Source organism: Corvus hawaiiensis, chromosome 1 (genome assembly GCF_020740725.1).
Source record: "Corvus hawaiiensis isolate bCorHaw1 chromosome 1, bCorHaw1.pri.cur, whole genome shotgun sequence".
NCBI lineage: Eukaryota > Metazoa > Chordata > Aves > Passeriformes > Corvidae > Corvus > Corvus hawaiiensis.
In genome coordinates this window covers 88,941,724-88,962,349 of record NC_063213.1, presented here as the reverse complement: position 1 = coordinate 88,962,349, position 20,626 = coordinate 88,941,724, and the positions used below count along the sequence as shown (strand labels likewise).

At 39.4% G+C, this 20,626-nt stretch overlaps 1 protein-coding gene across 14 annotated transcripts in view; it reads right to left on the bottom strand.

The window, feature by feature from the left end:
• Positions 1–20,626, bottom strand: part of FHOD3 (formin homology 2 domain containing 3) — a 377,929-nt gene that overhangs the window by 75,820 nt on the left and 281,483 nt on the right. For 8 of the 14 annotated variants that reach the window (XM_048312850.1, XM_048312857.1, XM_048312923.1 and 5 more), the window contains 4 exons: positions 19,728–20,105; positions 16,103–16,228; positions 5,514–5,648; positions 2,231–2,281 (listed from right to left, as the gene is read on the bottom strand). In XM_048312850.1, the coding sequence (XP_048168807.1) occupies positions 2,231–2,281; positions 5,514–5,648; positions 16,103–16,228; positions 19,728–20,105 (690 nt within the window). The remainder of the gene's footprint in view (positions 1–2,230; positions 2,282–5,513; positions 5,649–16,102; positions 16,229–19,727; positions 20,106–20,626) is intronic. The other 6 variants (XM_048312864.1, XM_048312907.1, XM_048312954.1 and 3 more) reach the window with 3 other exon arrangements.

Below are 20,626 nucleotides of genomic sequence, written 5' to 3'. Positions count from 1 at the left end.
TAACGCTTCACACTTGATAAATGACATTATTTAAGTTATTTTTTGTTTCTGACAAATATCTTCATAATGAATGAATGCCAGCAGTAGATAAGCAAGGTCTCGTGAAGACCAAAATCTGAAGGAGTTGAAAGGATGAGTTACCATACCTCCACTACAGGATTGACACTGTATATGCTTTTAAATCATGGAAACCTGCAGACACTATCACACCTAGGTTGAGTCTTCTCTACAGACAATGAGCCAAAAGTCTGAGGCTATCCATTTGGTATTTCTCATGAACATAACACTGGACTTATCATCTTCAAGTAGATGAAAGTACCATGATGAGTTCTCTAGGTATCTGAGCAAAGCCCTGACGGCAACTTAAAATGTTAACGTATCAACAAAGTCATGGGGTGGAGACCATTTGAGCTGTAGCTCACACCAGAGAGGGCTTGGGAGCTCCCCTTTCCTGGGTTTATTCTTTAATTACCACTGGAAAACACCCAATCAAGCAAAGGGAAAAGGCCTCAAACCATAGAACAGCAAGAACTGACATGGAGGAAACATACAAATCTGGTTTTAGCTAGGATTTTAGGGATCTTGAGTATAGGATTTTCTTACAGTCTATGCATTCTCCTAAAACAAGTTAACATGCAACATCCTATAGGAAATAAAACTTCATTTGTGCAAAGGTGTTTGTTAAAAAAGTAGTTACAGAATTCCAATGTAATGGACTACTGGTGCAAGACTTCATTTGCAGAAGTTTTCTCCAGTATTTATGTGCTGTCAAAGCAAACATGTCTTTCCTCTTTATGAGTAGGAACTGATAGTTTAACATCTCAGCTCAAAAGAGCCCTAAGGATAAAAAAACATTCCTAAGAACAGTGAAATAGTCTCAGATTGCACAGCAGTGATGGTGAATGTTTCTCCAAAAATACTGCAGTTGGCATTTTCCCTTACAACTTGAAAGTTCTGAAGAACTCATTTCTAATTTGTTTCAAAACTTGCAGATGAGCATGCTCCCTGAAAAAGGTTTTACTCAGCTCAGATCAGTATAGGATGCTTATGTGCTCAGATGCATTTCATTTTAGAAAATGCTTTAAACTATTTGTAATTGTTTTGACTGGAAGCACAATGGAAAGCCCATCCACCTTTTCTTACTCCTAGAGATGTTAAAATAATTTTTTAATATTAGCTACTTCAGCCACAATAGATAAAACTTCAGTCTGCAGAAACAAACTGTCTCCTGTATGATGATTTTGTAAAAAAACCCCACAAAAGCAACCAAAAAAAAACCCCAAGTAAAAACACAGCAACACAATGATTTCTGAGATGGCTGCTCTCTTATTATGATAATGTAATTCTAATTCTTGACAATCCAAAAGTATCTCCAGAGAGTAATCTCTAGAGGACCATAAAAGCAGAACTGAAGCACTCTGGATGATTTTTCATCTATTTGTACAGTAACTTGCATATTTTCCAGGTAAAAACAAATGCTTCCTCCAGGATGCAATTACTAGAGGAGGTAGAGATGAAGCTACAGAAAGGCAAAAGTCTTTAGTTGAGTATTCCTTGAAAAATATGCTTTCATAAGCACATACCTCCCAGCCTAGCCCAGAGTTTCTAAACTATTTCATTGAATTAAAAAAAAAAAAAAAGGAAAAGAAACCCCCCAAACCCTCAGTCACTTTAAATATGCTATTTAAGTAAAAATAAAACAATGCCCCAATGATAAACACTGCTAAGCTTTGTAATTTACTTGCTGATGTTTGGAGAGATCGGCAAAGAAAACTTGGCTCTGAAAGATAAAAATATGCTGAGAGTGGGTCAGAACCATTTCCATCAGCCTGTCACTGCAGTTTTGCAATGCTTGTGACCCTAATTTCCTTTATCCTCAGTTGCCTTTTCTACAGAAAACTTGGGACCCAGTGGGTGAAAAACACAGGCTTATTCAATTTATAACTCTACTAAATTTGGGTAAATTTCTGAGGCAAATGGGCTTATTTCCCACACAAATAGATAAAAGATCATCAATCATTCTTAAGTATTCTCACTGCTCTTCATTTATTGCTGTGCTTACAGCTGGACTTCATTCTGCTCTTTAACAACTTCTTTCTTATAGAAGTCTTTTGGAATAAAAGTGTTTTGTGTAAGCAGAGTTAAAAATGTGAACACACGGCAGCTCCACAGTAAAGAATATATGAAGTGCAAACAACCAGCAGGAAGGATGGATGCATAATATACAAACCTCTCTTCTCTTGCTTGTCTTAGTTCTTCTCTTTTGTCTAAGTAATCACGGCTAAAAAGAGAATTACAGTAAATTGAAGCAGAAACCAGAAGGAAAAGGTAAGCAGTAGAAGTGTAAGAACAGTAGGAGAAACCAAGAGTGGTATAAACAAACTGATCAGAGACAATGAAAGCTGCTGTTGACAAAAATTGTTTGTTTTTGCAAAAGTTGCTTACAAATGTACACTTATCCATGCATACACCACCAAATAAAAGCCTGCAAAAACTGAAAAACCTGAAACATGCTATGAAACCTGGTATCTGAAACAAGTTTCAGTGAACTGCACTTATCCATAGAGAGCAGGCACACGAGTGGATGTTAAACCATCCCTCATTTCCTCCATCTCAGAATGCCCCAAGACAGTGACTGCAGCCCCAGGCAGGACAGACTGAGGCAGTGAGCAAACCTATTGGCCTTCTTTCCAAGGAACCTTTCCTTAGTGAGTTTTGGTTGCCACAGCTGGAAACAGGACAGCAGACTAGCTTTACTGAGAAGGACAATTCTGCATTCCAAGAGGGTGTGTGCAGCATCATTAACAAGCTTTTACTTCCTTATTTTTCACCCCAAGTTTTAGACAGAAAACTCCTTTCATCTCAGGTGCCACTCCCACAGCTCCTCAAGTAAGCTGTACATTTAACTTTTGCCAAGTCAAGTTTGCTGGATGCTTGAGTACTATGATTTTGGACAGGCCTGCCACATCCACAAACATGGATGCAAATTTAACTCCGAGCACAGCAGAACCTAGTGAATGCCCAGCCTGTCTCAGTATCACAGCAAGATGGTTCCTTATGATGTATTTTTAATATTTAGTTGAACCTGGTAGACAAAACTGATGAGATCTTTATCTGCTAGATTCCTTCAGAGTAACCTGTGAGCACCAGAAAGATTTTCAGAACTACTCCTTTTGTTAATAACCCCTATTTTTTCTCTTTATATTGTGTCATTAAATGAATTAATTATCATCTATTATAACAATATCTATCAAACCTCTGCTTGCAAGTGCTCTTCAAAAGTCCTTTAACAGGGAACACACATTACTGTTTCAGGCCATCTCCACAAGCTTTAAATTCTGAACTGGTTAGACTTTTACAATATTTTAAAAGTATTCTAGGAAATCTTCAGCAGGCAAATTTTAACATTACTCTGTCCCCTCTGACAACTTTCACTCTTCCCTACATCTGAAGAATAACCACTTTATTTTAGGACATATTGTTCTAGCTATGCAATGGATACAACAGTCCTTCTACTGAGAAAAATGTTCATTCTGTAAAGCATTCCTTTAGTTAGCAATAGCCTGTGGAGCTTTGTAGCTCCTCTCCTAATCTTCCAGCTCTCCTATCCTCCAGCTCTTTCACAACTAGTGACGGTCTCCTTTAAATTATCCTCAATTTGTCAATAATGGTGCCAGAACCTAGTGCAATGTTCTTGAGGCAGAGTTGGAAAGAATGAGATAACAAATGAGTCATGATGGTAAATCCAGTACAGCTCACGAGTTTAAAGACTGAATTGCAAGTGCTATTTTTAATCAAAACTACATCTTCAGAGACTGGGTTTCTAGCCAGACTGATGATATGATAATGAAATCCCAGGAACTCTTATGAAACTGTCCATGACTGCTTGCTGTGACTTTTGGCCTCCTCCTGCCAGACTGTTTAATCAACTGTGGGATGTTGTCTGTCTGTGAAGTCTGGTGGCTTTGGAGACCCTCTGCTCAAACAAAAGTTATAACTTTTGGGTGATCACAAAACTCAAATCCAAAAGATGAAAACACTGGGCATTGAAAAATAATCTTAAATATATAACACAATCATGGCGTTTAGTTAATCAGTTTCTGACTCTGAAATAAAGGGATGAAAACGTGTATTTTGATTTTTTTTTTCTGATTTTAAAAAACCTCTTTTAGTGACAGAACAACTACTGTAGCCAACCTCTACTGAAATGGGGAGATCTGTTATTCAAACAGGTCAATCTGCCAAATGCCCTGTTGGCTTTTTTGGTCTGGGAGTTTCCTTTCTGAAAGATCATGTTGGCTGTCCATGGCAGCCTGCTGCAGCTGGATGATACTACTTAGAGGGAGAGTTTTTGGAAGAGGCTGGAAGACTGCGACCTTATTGTTTCTGTTTCAGGAGAACTTGGGCAGCTGTTGGCTGCCAAAGATCCTATTATGGTGCTCTTCCACCTTCCCTCTGCCTCTCATTTCCTTCTAAACTAGCTATCTTCTGGAGCCAGGAGAATATCAATCGACCACTCGTAAGTTACTCCTCTTTCCAAATTCACAGAATCACAGCCTGTTTCCACTTCTTACTAAAGGGATGATTACAGTGAAAACAATCCTGCATACTAATAAACAAGCTAACATGAAACCCTGTGCCATCTTTTCCATAACTACCAATTCTAAGGCTACAAAACATTTATGTTACCATTCTTTAAGTTATTACATTATGTGTTCTAACTGCTAAATATATGCTTACTTCTCACTCTTGTTTATGAGGAAACCAATTGATTTCTTAGTGTACACTCTTCAGACTGTAGGCAAACAATTTCAGGCATAGATTCCATTTCTATCCTTGGCCCACTGCTGTCTTTGTTAATGTCTCTGCTGGGATTTCTAGGCATGGATTGAAGGGGATGAGGGGGCTTGGCTCTTACTACCCTCAGGCAGCACACCCTGGGATCCCACATCATACAACATTTTCTCAGATGTGAAAATGCAAAGTCCTACATTCAGCTATGATGTTTGTCTGACCAAGGTTTGAACAGTAATTTTGGTCATTACTTTCTGTCAGTTGATTCCAGGAGCAAGAGACACGTGTTCAGAACAGCAGGAAAAAGTAGTTAAAAACCACTACCATACAGCAAGACATTTTTACTTTGCACAACTTAAAAGCAAAATGATGTTTCAGTGCTGTCCCTTCCCTCCCTTCTTGATACCTTTGTCCCACTGTTTCACCTTCAATCCCTGTGCCTCACTGATTATAATTTGGTGAGTATATTAGCTAATAAAACCGAGCCTCTGTACATACCCAGGCACTATAAGTGACTGTCTTTAAAAGAAATTGCTTTTTTTTAAATGCCAAAATTCGTGATGTGTTTAATCTATCAGTTTTTAAGATACTTAGATCAAGAAAAGTATTTAAAGAGACAAACTATTCATCAATTCAATTATTTTGCAGCTGAATGTATCAATGATTGACCAATCTATCACTCATTAAAGCAAGAGACCGAGAGCAAATTTGGGTCCTACTTGAATTTGTTTCTTTCTTCGCGTTCTATCCTTTGCAACCTTTCTTCTCTCTCCTGACGCCGTCTTTCTCTTTCTGCTGCCAAAGACTCCTGGTGCTGCCGAAAAGATGATGTAAGGAGACCACCCAAAGCTGGCCTGCAGAAAAGGAAGATCAGATTTCTCAGTGTCAGTTTTATTGATTATACTGGCAAAAAATGAGTAGCAATCATTCAGCAAGTAACATAATCCCAACCAGCAGAATGACACGGCAATATTTATGTATGGATCTTTCAAAGCATTGGCGAAGTGTCTTCCTGCTAAATTGATTATAGATTCTGTGATGAGCTGAAGAAAAACAATCAGGGTAGGCTTCTTAAATTGCCAGATTTCTGAAGCACAAATAAAGTATGTGTAAAAATTCTTCAGTCTATTTCAGCTGCAATATTATCTAAATATTTTTTTTAACTTTATAATCCTGTTAATGGAAAAGCTGAAGCCTGTAAAGGATTTTTGAAATTTTAAAGAAAAAAACTGTTACGCAATGATGTTAAAAACAGATGTGTCACAAACACCTGAGAATCCTCTATACAGAAACACAAAAATAAAGAAAGATGTCAGAAGTGCCCTACAGAATTCAGATGCTCTCTTAAGTATTGGGCATATTTTTCTTTTATACATTAATAAGTTAGGTTACCATGATTTCCCTGCTGCATGCGCTATAAGAACAAGATGAATCACATACTAGAACATATCAGTAAAACACACAGGGACAGGCTCCTTAAACCATTCTTGAAAACTATGAGAAATTACGGCCTCTACAGTAAAGACTTTTCAAATACATAAAGCTACATTTATATTCACTTATAGTTTATTGCTGACGTAGATTTTTTTATTGGCTTTGCTGTAAGGAGTATTTTGTCCAGGAGAGCGGTCCTCTTACATAACCTTCCCCCAACATGGTGGTATTGGTACCACCAACCTCTCACATGGCAACAGAGTGACCTCAGAGTAAACATGTCTTTCTTTCTGTCTCTTAGACAGGAAAAATCCATATTGTACAGGGTAGCTTTATACAGATGCACGCTAATTAAATTAGACTGATAAAATCAGAAAGACATAACTCATGTCGAGCGGTTTCTGTGCATTGTTGTAACATGAGTTTTGCAATGAAAGGATTAATGAGAGAAATAGATACTGCCTTTTGTGAAAAGAGACGAAACCCTGCCTGCCTAGAGGAAGGTTCCTTAACCAGTAATGCAAACCTGAATAAATTTCCCTTATTTTTAAGAACTCAGACCCTTTCCCTTATTTATTTACTTGCCTATGGCTGCACGGTGTAGGCATTTAGCATAATGGCACCAGTTCACTAGTGAAAATAGGTGCAGAAGAAGACAAAAATATTAATGCAAACCTATCTTCCCGAGTGTCTATGTCTGTACAAGAAGGAACACCACAAAACATAGCCATTTCAGCCCCACTGGCAGCAGGGCAGCATGAATATAATGTCAATAATTTTGATAAATTGAATTTCAATATGTCATATCCCACCCACATAAACATTACATAAGATGGTATAAAACTTGATATTCTGTAAGCATCCCTGCTGGCACTCCTCCAAAGCTACAGTATCAATGCTGGATCACACTCAAAACCATAAAAATCTCTATTATGCTTCAGCACTAAGGAAAGGGGGAAAAAAATCCTCAAACCCTGACAGTCAAGTACGTGTGGTGAATTTTCCCTCAAGCATATTTTAAATTTATTTTAACTTTTGACCTCTTAGTGCCTGTTGCAAGAGAAAGCTCTTAGCAGAAACAGTAGCACCACTGTACTAAAATTCAAAAGCTAGAGCTCCATCCCTGTGGTAGCATGAAAAACCATGGCTATATGGTTGGATGTAACATCAGAAATTACTCTTGGAAGGGGAAAAATGAACAGTGCCTCCATGTGAAGATATATGGAAATTAACTGGGAGAGATGGCAAAAGACGGTACCTATCAAGTCTGTGTTTTTATCTGTTTTGTGTATTCAGCTTGATGTCCCATCCTGCCCAGCTGCCATGAAGTCTGCAAACTCCATTTAGAGTCAAAGGAAGGTATGGCTTAAAAAAGACTGAAGGAAAATTAAGGGGAAGGATGGGGTGATGCTGAGAGACCAAAAGAGTGATTGTAGCTCTGCACATCATCTAGCAGGTTGGAAACCTTCAGCTCTGACTGAGCTTTTTGAGGCCCTACAATAAATGTACATTTTAATGCAAGGGATTACAAGGAAATCACGTGGAGATGTACAGCTTAGTCCTGCAGACAGGATTCTAAGCTAACCCTGGTAGTAAAATACCTCCACATAAAACACCTTGTTTGGAGGTTTGATCTAGCATAGTTTGGCTAGCATTGCTCACTGGCCTAAAATTTGCAGATGTATGAACAGCAGCCTCACAATCTAAATAGAAGATCCACAGCCATATGTCCAGACGAAAAGCCAGTGTTCAAAGAACTAAAAATGTTAGCTTGCCATCTCTTCAAAACTAATCAAATCAACAACAATTAGTCAAAACTTGGCACTTCTGTGTTTCTCACTGGTTATGAGTGCATACTTCAGCTGAACTACAAGCTGCACACATACACACCCCCGATTCAATTCCTTTGTCCCAAACACAGCCACATTGCCTTCAACAGTTTGTTGCATGAAATGGTCAAATCTAACAGTCCAAGCTGCCAGAAGGTTCTGTACATAGAGGTCATAATTAAACAGACAGGAACACGATCAGCTGACTCCTTGTGTGACACTGACTTCTTAAAGCACAAATAGCCAAGGTTTGGGTCTTCAGTCACATTTAGAAAACAGCAGGCAGAGAACCAGCACTGCTATGGCTGAGTTAGTGCTCGCTTAGTGGTTACACCCCGTGGAGGCTGGCCCGCTCAACCACACACATCTGCCCTTGGTGGGGACCACACCTCACACCAAATGCCAACACCAGCTGCCTTATGAAGCCTCATAAACTCACAGCTTCACTGCTGCTATCAAACACTTTAGCTCAACTGGTGTTTGGGTGCACCAATACTCTTTTTAATGTGAACTGCAACTGAAAATGTGCAGATTTTAGTATTTAGTACTGGCAATTTTCTGTTGGTAATTTTCTACATGTGCATGAACTAAACCTGGGGTAAGCAGGTTACTTTCCGGGTATACAAACCTGTAAAGCAGCCAGAGGAAAAGCAAGCATTAAGAGGTATTCCTCAAAAATTCTAAACAATTTGAAAAGGGATTTGTCTATGTACAGTTTGTCTACAAAATCTGATTTTTGTTTCTATATTTCCCTGGCAATAACACTTAAAGTAAATGTTCCCTTTCAGTGAACACATACTTGAATTGCAAATGGCAGCATGGCTGGCCAAACCAGCTGGTGGGAAGGCTTGGGCTGAGCTTTTGGATAACTTTGTTGCTTTGATGCTGTTTGAAGGGTGACAGTGCCTTCAGACCTCAGGAATTTTTAGGTCTTATTGCTGAAGGCTGCATTTTAAAAATGGATAAGCATGAAAAGGCTAAAAAACTTCTGGCATTGAATCAAAGGTGATAAGAGGTTTTAACAGAAAAGAGAATGTGAATACTCAATGAAAGCATAACAGAGTGATCACTCGCAAAATGGGGTTATAACTAATACATGCCAGCATTTTAGCACTGGTGTCATATGTTACCAGCTGGTAATATCAACCATTTGTGCAGTTCCACAAATACAATCCAGAAGGATGCTTACTCTTACTGCTTTTAGTCTTGTAGAGAATGCAAGGCTATTAAGAATGGACTGTTAATATAAAAAAATGTTAAGAAAAGCTTTCTTATGCCTGCTGTTAAAACCAATAAAAGCTAAACAAGCTATGTTATTACATTCTCATTCCAGAAAGAAAACACACAACAAGAAAGCATCTAGGTCTACGGATTTGTGAATAGAGCTCCTCACCACAGCATCAGGACACGGGGCCAAAGAGGTCATTAGTTACTTATCTTACTGGAAGAAGAGATGGGAAAAGGAAAGAATGGGGGGGGGGGAGGGGGAAAGAAGGCAAAAAATATACACAGAGCATAGGATATGAAGCTAAAATGTTGACTGAAGGCCAAAGCTCTCCTGAATAAAAATTCAGCTAGCCTGACCTGCAGCATTTAACAAAGCAAAGAATTAGTAATCATTATTATAAACACAAACTCAGGCAGACACAAGATCTCTCACACTTTTTTGTAAGTTCTTGAAGTTTTCTGAAAATACTCCATCACGGACTATATACTGTGAAGAGGAATATGTGCCCTGAATTACTCTAATCTTGTTGCAAACTGAAGAAAATATTTCTGTCTTACTCTAAGCGCTTTGTTGCAGCAAAACTGAAATTCTGAACTTCAAATGTTCTTCATTCACATAAGCTCTGAAATACTCTTTTGTGACTGCCTTTCCCTCTGTTTAGTTGACTTTAAAATTTGCTAAATAGAAATGGTTATCTATAGGAAGAACACAAAATTCCAATGTCTATTTTTAGGAGCTAAAAAAAATTAACAGATGACTTATGAGAGGAAATCCCTTTAGGTCATAAGGTTAATATTCAGGATTGTCTTTAGTACAACATGGGTCAAAGTCATTAATAACTTTAATAAGGAAGCAGTAATTATTTAATATCGCAAAGTGCTCCTGTTCCAGCAGTCATGGGAATGCTACAGGGAGGGTACAACAGTCGGCAGCTCCTACTCAGGCCTTATGTTAAAGCCAATGTCTCTTGGCTTTAACAAAATAAATCCTCTTTCCAGCTTAGAAAGAGACAAAAGGGGAGACAAAGCTGCCAAGAGCCATATTGCTTTTCACAGTTAAAGAAACTCCCCGTGTGTTATGTCTCCCTGCATGACACGGCAAATTCAAAAGCATGTTGATACAAGGCTTTGCAAACAGACTAAACATTACTTAAGGAATCTTTAGAAAACTTCTCTCAAAAATAAACAGAAAAATGAGAGATAAAACTACTGACTAATGCTTCCTTTAAGAAAGAAACTTGAGAATGGCCAAGAGAAGAACTGATTAATGTTAGCCTTTTAAGTGGCATGGGGGACTACCCAAATTAAAGCTACAGCAGGACGGAGCTGCACAGAGCCTGGGCAATGCACAAGGACTTTCAACATACATTCTCCTCTTCCAGCTGACCTGAGAGGGTGTTACACTGTGCTGCTGTCTTCCTCCAACCTGCAACTTCTCATCCTCACGTGAGTTACAACTTGCCTGGAAGTGACTTGCAGAGCCCACATGTAGATCCAGGCTAAGGTGGGTGTGCCCCAAGGATCAGCACTGCACATGGCGTGTTCAGCCTGCAACACTGCAGTCTGAAACCATAACCAGTTCATGCTTCTGTTTAAACATATGCCTTAAGATGAAGTCCACAAAGCTGCAATCAAGAATATTGCTTACAGAGTAGTTCAACAGGCAGCTAGGCCAGAGCAAGCCACCACTGCTTCCCAAACTGTAAATCATCAAGTAATTCCTAAGGTCATTTTTCCTCTTAAAATCTCAGCAATAAAGTTGAGGCTTTTGCCCTGGGCCACTATTATCATCTACCAAGCTATCCCTTCCTCATTATGTTAGTCAGAGTGAGAGATGTGCTTGGCATTTACCACAAGGAAAAAATCGTGATGATCTCTAGTCTGAGAGCCCAGAAGTACACACAGAAAGAATAGAAAGCCAAGGAAAGAGGAGCTGTTCTTGGGAGAGCAGCAGCTTTTTAGGCTGTATAGCAGGTTCTGTTTCATAGGTTTCTGTTTTACCTTAGTGCTTAATAACTGGAGTAAGGGAACTGCAGAGCACAAATTAGTGATAAATGGCAAACAAAACAAAACAAAACAAAACAAAACAAAACGAACCTGCCAAGAAGTTTCCTCCAGCAGCATCTCCCTGGTGTTGTCAATTACTGAGACCTTTAATTCTAGTAGAAAATCTAACTGGAAAAGCTGTTCAGCATTCTCAAGCAGGTTTTTTTTTTGTTTGTTTTGTTTTGTTTTGCTTTAAAGAAACAGAAATTTGAAAGAAAGTACCAGATTTCCAGCAAATAACCATTTCAGGCACCTGGAAAGGGAATGAAACTCAAACGAAGAGTATTTGCAGATTTTTGCTGCACTTTATGCTTATGCTTCAGGCATGGTGTTTAACTGTCAAAGGAGAAAAAAACATCTATTCATCTAGGCATGATAATCTCACTGCCTGTGACTATTTTAGAAACAAATGTGTGAAGGTACACTTCCTTTGAAAGATATAGAAGAACATGGAAATGAACACTCAACAGTCAAGGCCCTGCATCATGGGAGCCCAAGGTAACGTATTGCTGTAGATCACAAACTAAGTAAGATGGAAAACATATTAAAGAATGTGAAATATATTTCATATTTCTTAAGCCTATTTTCTAATGCTCTGGAAAAGCTGGAGATGCTTCAAATAGGAATAATCTGCGACACCATAGCAGGCCTTTACCACGCTTGGAGAGTTGGAAGAACTTCTGAGGGACCAGCCAGAGGTGGAGACTAAGTTCACAGTGACAGGCCAAGAGCCTCAAGAAGTGGAGGTTTGCAAGCTGAACTTTCTGGCATTTGATTTAACAGATAGAGGCGAGACCATGAACTCTTGCTCCTTTGGCAAGCAGTGCCCCGAGAAGGATTTCTGAGCTAGGCTAACTGTACTACTGTTTGACTGTCAGGCCCAGGGGGAACCATCTCCTGGCAAATGCATCAGGAGAAACCCACCCTGCAAACACACCAGCAGGATATTTTTCTGGTAGTGGAGTGAATTAAAGCTGGTGCTGAATTTAGGAGCTCTTGCCTAAAGTTACACTCCTTCACGATCTCCTCTAAGGATAGCCATGATCAACAATGCAAACACTTCACCACCAAAAGGACACTATGAAGGGGTGTGAAGCTTTGCCAGTAACAAGTCTGATGCCCAGCAGCAGACTCCAGGCTGCAGTTTCAATTTGAGTGACTGTCTTAGATTAATAGTCTGACAAGGCAGTCTGGTTAGACAGAACTATCCTAGGTGTGAGCACAAGGCATGGAAATACAACACCTTCTGCCCCCAGGCAAGGGGCCAGCTCAGAGGGACAGAAAAATGCTTTTCTCCCTGATGTGTTTCAGTCATGCACTGCTTTTCCCCTTTGTTACTAAAATTTATGAGGTTATGAGAGTGATTTTGGTTTTTTTATTAACTGGATAGAAAGTGTTAATAGGTGAAGTTGTGAAGAGTGGGAGCAGTGTATTTATGGAGCAATGGACTCTCTGGCATTAGAAAATAGGCAGACTTGGTTATACTTCCTATGGATGAGGAGCAACTTTCACAAGCAGAGAGATAAAAGAGGACTGACACACCCCTTCTCTCCCAGCGAAGGGCTGAACAGAAAGTCCCCTGCAATTTGCCCTTCTTCAGCAGGATTCCCGTGGCTGCAATATGTACTTCAGAAGCATGGCTCTCCACAGGGGACCGAGGGAAATGAGAGAGAACAACAGCATTGCAAGAACTTGCCAAAAGGCTGCAGCTGTATTTAGAAACAGTAAAGTAAGCCTTTTCTTCTGCTGTACAATCAGAAATATATAGAAGATGTGTATTTCAAAGAACAAAATCCAGCTACTTTTGCACTGACTTATACTGCTCTTATGATTCCCTACTGATCTCAGGCAAAGAGGGTTTAAAAAGTATGAATGTCAAAATGTCAACCACACTGCTTCTTTCCACCTAAGTTGTAGCTCTTGTTTACATATGCAATATGCAGCCAACGGTTTGAAAGGCCTGTCAGGGCAACTGAATGGAGCATGAATCATTGTGCTGGGCACTGCTCTAAGTGCTGCTTCTTCCTTCCTCCTCATTCTCCAAGGTCAGATAAATGGTACCAGGAACTGCATCTGAAGCTCTTCCCTGCATGATAAAAGACAGGAATCTTCTGTGAAGGCTTTGCATGTCTGCAGCATAAGCTGAAACCAGAAAACACACCTTGGAGCTAACCATAGATATGCATCTGCTTCTTATCAAGTGTCTTCCTCTCCACCCCCCCCATCCTTTAACTTTTTTTAGGTGTTTGAATCCGTGTAAATTTTTACCATCAGGAGGTAGGAAATAATGTTTACATAATCTAAGGCAAACACCATTCATAGAAGACTGTGAAAACTTCCACAGTATGTTCCATTTACTAATTAGTGCCAAGCATTGCGTCATGCACTACACAGCCTGCTCTCCAATAAGCAAATTCCATCCGTCAATCTCTACATGGGCATTTCTGCAATGCATCTCTTTCAGGACAATGAAAGAAAAGAAGGCTTCTGCTCTTCTTCAAAGCAGTTAGTTCTTTAGAGCTTGCAGAACTATACATCTGCAGTGGCAGCACTCTCAAAAAGAACAGGACAATGCAAAATGGCATCTGAACCTGTTAATTATCTCTCAAGATATAACTGCATCTATTCTGCAGACAACATGCAGCTGTGGTGTATACACATTTTTCACACTTCTCATATACAAGAAGCATCAGGCTGTAACATCCCTCAAATGTAAAAATGCAGAAGCCCTGGTGAGTTCATGAACTACCATGAACAGAAAACTGCAAATTTAAACAGGAGTACAGAGATTTTTATCATGTGAGGTGTAAAGCAGCACACATAACCTGAAGGAAAGACAGAGATGTGACTCTGAGCACGGTGTTCAGTCACTTAGAACACGTAAGAGAGATCTGACAGGTGAAGGTAGAGCACTTTACAGTTTCACAGAAAAAAGAAAGATGAGGTGTGATGGCTGGAAGATGCTGCTAGAAAAACTGGCCTCAAAATATAAAATATTTTCCTAGCAGTGATGATAAATATTGGAATGTTTTCAGGAGAAATCATGCGCTGCCACTTGAAAACACGTGAGAGTAAGGGGTCTTTCATTTAGCTTCTGTGAGACCCATTATAGGTCACAACAGATGATTGCAGAGCTCCCCTCTGGCCTGACTCTCCATGAATCTGCAAATTTTACAGCTTCATCCTGTGGGGCCAAGGCATTTTGGCTCCAAACCAGCAAGGCACTTACGCACACGCTGAAATGAAAGCTGGCTTTCTTTGCTGGAGCAGGGCCAGCGCCATCAGCCTCTTGCAGGACAAGCCCAACCATCTTTAGCCATCTCAGCGTTTGACCACTTTGGGGTTTCTTTGCTGAAGTAGCAATCAGAAGCTCACAAGAGCAGGGGCTTGGAAATCTTAAACTTCCCAAGCAGCAGGATACTGTTAACTCTTGCTTGTCCTGCATCTATTTTGCTGAGGTAAAAGGGGGTGAAAATGCTGGTGTAGAGTTTATTATTATGGTTGTACTCGGCAGTAATCTAATTGAGATCAGGAAAGACAAACCAAGGCAAGGTACTCCAGGAAGATGAGCAAATGAAAAACAATGCCTTTCTCCAAAGAGAAACTTAATGTAATTACTCACTTGAAAAAATGGGTTAAATCAATACCTCATGGCTAGAAATACATGTATGCTGGAAGAACCTAACTTGAACCATTCTGAGTAGCAGCCTGGAAAGGATGCGAGGCATGAGGAAGGTTCAAACATACATACATATACAAACAAAAACTCATACATATATAGAAATATGCCAAAGAGTCATTAACAAAAATTAACTGGAATACAGAAAAAGGATCCTGTAAAAAACCCTAAGTTCAGAAAACAGGGTGGGAGATGCAATTTTTATGAATTAGAGGCCAGTTTGGAAACAAACAATCCAAACCCCATCTGGCCTAATTGAGTATTATTTAATTAAGTTATGATATTAAATTATTGAATTAAATTAATTATAAACTTTTATCTTTCCTTCTTAAAGTCAGCATGACATCCTTTAAAGCTCTCAGTACTCTCAGGTTGTAACAGATATTTAATTTCTAGTGGTGAAAAATCTCTTGCCAAGAACTTCTTTCATGTATCCATAACATTTTCCTATCTTTTTTCTTCCCCTAGTACTACACATAATTCAAGAGTATTTTGATTGTTCAAAATATTTTTTTTTTTTTTTGCTCGTTTGGGTTTTTATTCCCTTTTAATTTTTTTTAAAGCAAGCTGATAACTGGTAGGTTTAAGAGCTTGTTTTAGCTATAGCAAAAAATGTTTTGCTTTTGATGAAATACAATGAGATATATCATGTATTTTCAAGAAAGCACAAGATTATGGCCTAGGAAATTCTGAGCTAAGCATGTTTCCAAGATTTTGCAGTTGATTTAAGATGATAGATGTGAAAATAGATCTATCTGAATTTATTTTTAAAAACGGAGAGAAAAACAATGTGTTTTAATTCACCTTTTAATACTTAGAACAGCATATGTGCAAAGCAACTCTGCTTTATCCATTTAAGTGGAAGAAACAGAAGTGGGATGGAAATACACCCAGCCTTTAACACCAAGTCAGACAGAAAGGCTTGAGAATGAGTGGGAAATGGACACACTTAGATTTTTGTCCATTTTTTCCCCAACATTAGAAAATATCTGGCTAGAAGCTATTTCCAGTACTCATTCAGAACAGCTTACATTTATCTCCTTCATCCTGTCTGCAAAGGAACTGTTGTCAAAACACTGATTAATTTACAAACCTGTCAGATTTGGTCTCCTGAGGCGGTGACAGAGTTGTCCCATAACGAGTAGTGGGTGTTGTAGGGGCACTCACACCAGCGTAAGGTCGTGGAGAAGAGTAAGAGCTGCTGCCATAGCTATTGTATCTGAAGAAATGGGAAGAAAAGTAGGAGAAAGGGAGAGACAGGAAGAATTCGTCAGCAAACAGGCATGCAACAGTAAATCCTCTTGTTTACGGGGTGGTAGTGATCCCATGCCCCAGAACTTCTCAAACGTTCACCTTCTGAAAATGTTGCTCTATTTCCAAATATGCAACCAAGCATCTACTCTTAAGATCAGCCATGGCATGAACATACATGATGAAAACAGTGAGCTATGGGTAAGGAAAATTATAAGAGATTTGAATGGTCCTCTCAAATGACAACTCAGAACAGGAATACTTGAATTACTCATCAGTTACTCAAAATTATTAGCTGTTTTGGGAGCTGATATCCAGCCATTAGGAAAGGGATCAAAGCAGCCCAAGACAGCAATATTCGTACCTAGTAAAATTAAGGAAAGTGGCAGCGCTCCTGAGACATGATCTGAACATGGACATCCATGACTTGCAAATGCTTGCATTTTAAATGGAAAGCAACCACATTCTTTTCAATTAAAGCTGGCAGTATTTTCTTTCCCCTCCCCCAACATAAGTAATAGCTTATGTGCCATTTCTTACAATGTCTGTAAAAAATCATCACCATGGTTAAAAAGACATGTCTCCGGAAGCACGGCTTTAGAAATTTCTATCAGCCCTTCTCTCCATTAAAAACCCCATAAACTTGCTTCGCTTCAATGTGAGCTTGCTGATCAAAGAGAAATTGTTTCCAGGACTCCTGGAACGGCCACATCCCCAGAGTCCCTTCTATCAATGTTTTCATCCTGGCTCCTGTGCTGAATAGAAAAGGCAGTTGTGTGGCTTTACTGTACCTTTTAACCATAGTACTTAAACAGCATGTCAAGAAAAGATTCCTGATTTGGGAAAATGTTAATATTTCTCTAATATTGTTCACAGACAATGCCATTTTCCCACATGGAAAGCATATGGCGCTCTGAAAATCAGTACTCTGCGAGGCCAACTCATCCAAACGACAAAATTCATTTCAGGAAACAGAGCAATATCGTTTTCCTTATTGTAATTCTTAAGATAGAATATATCCTCCTTCACCGTATCTTTTCTCCGCTGCTTCTTCCCTTGCACACATCGGCACTCAGTAATTTCACTCAGCAATTTTATTTGAAAAGGCTGGTTGGTTTCCTTCAGCTCCATTTAGCACACTCATCTAGTCATGCAAAATGTCAGTCAAAGTTTCAAGCTTCACTCCCTAGGGTTCAACAGCCTTGCTGCCTGCCAAGGCCCATGCTAAAATCAGAATAGATTTCAGCTGGGTGCTTTTACAATGGAAGGGATCGTGCTTTAGAGAACATGTCCCCTTGGACAACAATTCCAGGTTTATGCTTTAGAAAACACCCCTCTTCCCTCATCTATTTTTGAGACACCATACTGACTGTCCAGCAACAGGGGAATAATTTTGGAAGAAAATTCTAACATGCATGTTTCTGAGCTACAAAAGGAATTTTGCAGGAAATAATTGCTGTGCATGCCTTCTTGCTCTAGAAGAAAAGTAACTAGAAACTGTAGACAGTAGCCCGCTGGAGGCTGTGTAACGGGACAGTGTGGAGCTTCCCTGGTAGCACAGACCCAGCACTAGCTTGGGTCTTCTCTCCAACAGCCTCAGCCCAGAAAATGTTCTGACTGCGCCTGTACTGAGTGAGCAATGAGAAAACTCCATTGTCCTGATAAGAACTCAGAGCTCATCTGGTATGTTCCTGACACAGAAACCTCCATTTCCATTTTGATCAACTGCAAGGAGACCTTCTTATCAACCATTACACGTGCTTTCCTTCTCCTCTGCCCCATGAAAAAGCTGACATAGCACAGAACCCTTTTTCAGACCAAGGAATTTCAATTAGTCCAAAGATAACCATCATGAAAATGGAGGGAATGCACCTCCTATGTACTCAGACCTACAACTATTAAAAAATAAAATCAAATTCAGAGGGACTAGTCTGGACACAACATCCCTACGTATCTAATTTAGAGGAACACTGAGATGCTGGAATAGGAGCAAGGCAAGACCAGAACACCAGGGTAAGTCTGTAGCCTGTACACAAAGTTTATCTTTCTAACCTTCCTCTGGTACTGGCTATTGCTTCCATTTTCCCTTCTTGTCTCATGTACCAGTGTAGATGCAATAGTCTTATCCAGGAGCATTCACCCTCAAGACATTTGCCTCTTTTATGGGCACATTACTGACTAAATTGTGCAAGCTTTGCCCTCCTCCTCCTCCAAATAAACCCAGAAGAATCCCCACCCCCACACCACACTCTCAAACCTGTGTAGTAACTAGAAGCAGAAAAGATGGTCAGAGGAAAAAAAAATCACTGCGGAAATACTAAATGTTGCAGGAACAGAAGGTATTTAGGAATCTACTCTCTAAAGTGTAACAGCAGCAGCAATGGGAGACCAATAAATGAGTGTGAGAGGTCTAAGGGAAAAATGCACCTATCAAGGAAAATGTAAATTTACAGGAATTCCAGTGTTCAAGTTGCAGGTAAAGGACAAATATGTGAACTAAGTCACTTGTCAACAACTGCTTGGATTTACAGGCTTTTCAGCAAAATGAAAAAGGGACAAAACACACCCACCTATTAGGAGAGAGACTGAAAATTAAGAGGATCAAAGGAATCAAAACATTTGGTTACATGCAGAAATTCAGAAGGACTCCTGGAGAGAGGAAGAAATAAACATGCATACAATATAAATGTACATTTTCAGCACCTAATTCAAAGAACACTGACAGCTGTGAGAGACAGAAAAAAAATCAACCTCTTTTCAAGGTGATTCTCTATCACTGTTTTTAGTGCTACTTACAGTCAATCTCTTTTAGCTGGAAACAGACAGACACAAAACAATATTTTTTTTTAAGTGGGTGGGAGAAATTAAAGTTAAAAACTAAGCAAAATGCATGAGGAACAAGTGAACTCAACAGATGTTGTGGAGATAAAACTGTCTATTCTGAGTGCTATGTTATCTTTATAGATCTCTTATTACAGGCATGAGCTGAAATTGTACATGAGGCAGACACGCACTGTAATCAAACAACAAATTTAGGATTTGGCAGTTCAGCCTTGAAGCCAGGACTTCACCCCTGAATTTCAAGCGCTGATCTGACCTCTCTTGGCCTTATAGCAGAAGAGCTCCATTAATTTTCATGAAATCACATCTGCAAATTACATTGTTGTAAATGAGAGCAAAACAGCGCTCCTTTCTGTGATCTCCCAAATCATGGGTTATTTATCCACTGCTCTATAAATGAGGCCAGGATATTTATTAACTACAGACATGGAAGAAGAGTAAGATCAAATGAGGTCAACAAAGGCAAGGGGGAAACATCAAATCAAAATACAGCCTTACAGGCCTAAAACTAGTACAGTATGTTCTGGAAATAATACAACACATAGAGTAACATTATTACCACTGTAAAATTCTTGAAAGGTGTTATTAATTTATCTAAAAATTAATGTCAGCTATATAAAATCTACCTGTTTTCCCTCATCATTTCTGCTTCCTTCTCTTTCACAGATGCTGGAGACTCTTCAAAGTCATATGAGAAGAGGTGAAAAGGAGTATGTGGTACGTAAGGTAATTTCTCCACTGTTGGAGATGCCTTTGGAGTAATGGATGCTGAGGAATTTTGGGGAGAGCTCAGCAATGCTGTTGCAGGTGAAGATGGTGATGAAAGGACAGAATTATGATGAGAGACAGATGAGTCAGGCACAGAAGAGGAGTTGCTAGAAAAGTTCTTCGCTCTAGAGCAGGTGAGAGGCCTCTCAGCTGGAGAAATGGCACTGGAGACAGCTGAAGAGTCAGAACACTGTGAAAAGTTTTCCTTCACAGCCTCACGCACACCTGGAACCTCACTGCAGGGGGAAAAAATCATTAGAAAGGGAAGAGGAGAGAAAAATGGGACAAAGGGACATAATAGATAGTAACACTTGCAGGGAAAAAAACCTAAGTAGAGTCAGACAAACAAAAACTTCCAAAATTTAGACAACCATCACGTATTTTTAAATAAAGAGAACTCACATCTTTGTATCCCAGTGGGATTCTTCTTGGGGTTGGAAATACTGGTGAAAGGAAGCAACTCATTCTAAAGCAAAAGAGGGGATTTAGCCTACAGGCTTCAGAACTAATTTTCATGAGCCTTTTCACAACTATTTTCGGAATAATTTTTGTGTAATTCAAGTTAAGTTGTAAACATCATCAGAGCAGTACAAAGCAGACTCAGCACACTGGAAAATGTTCCATGGAGCACAAATGCTTCAAGATACAGTCTGCAGGACTAGGACTGCTTCTCCCAGTCCAGATATCTGACTCTCATCCGCCCTGGGAATCTAATCTTTTTACTAAAAATGTTCATCCAACAAAGATGAAAATAAAA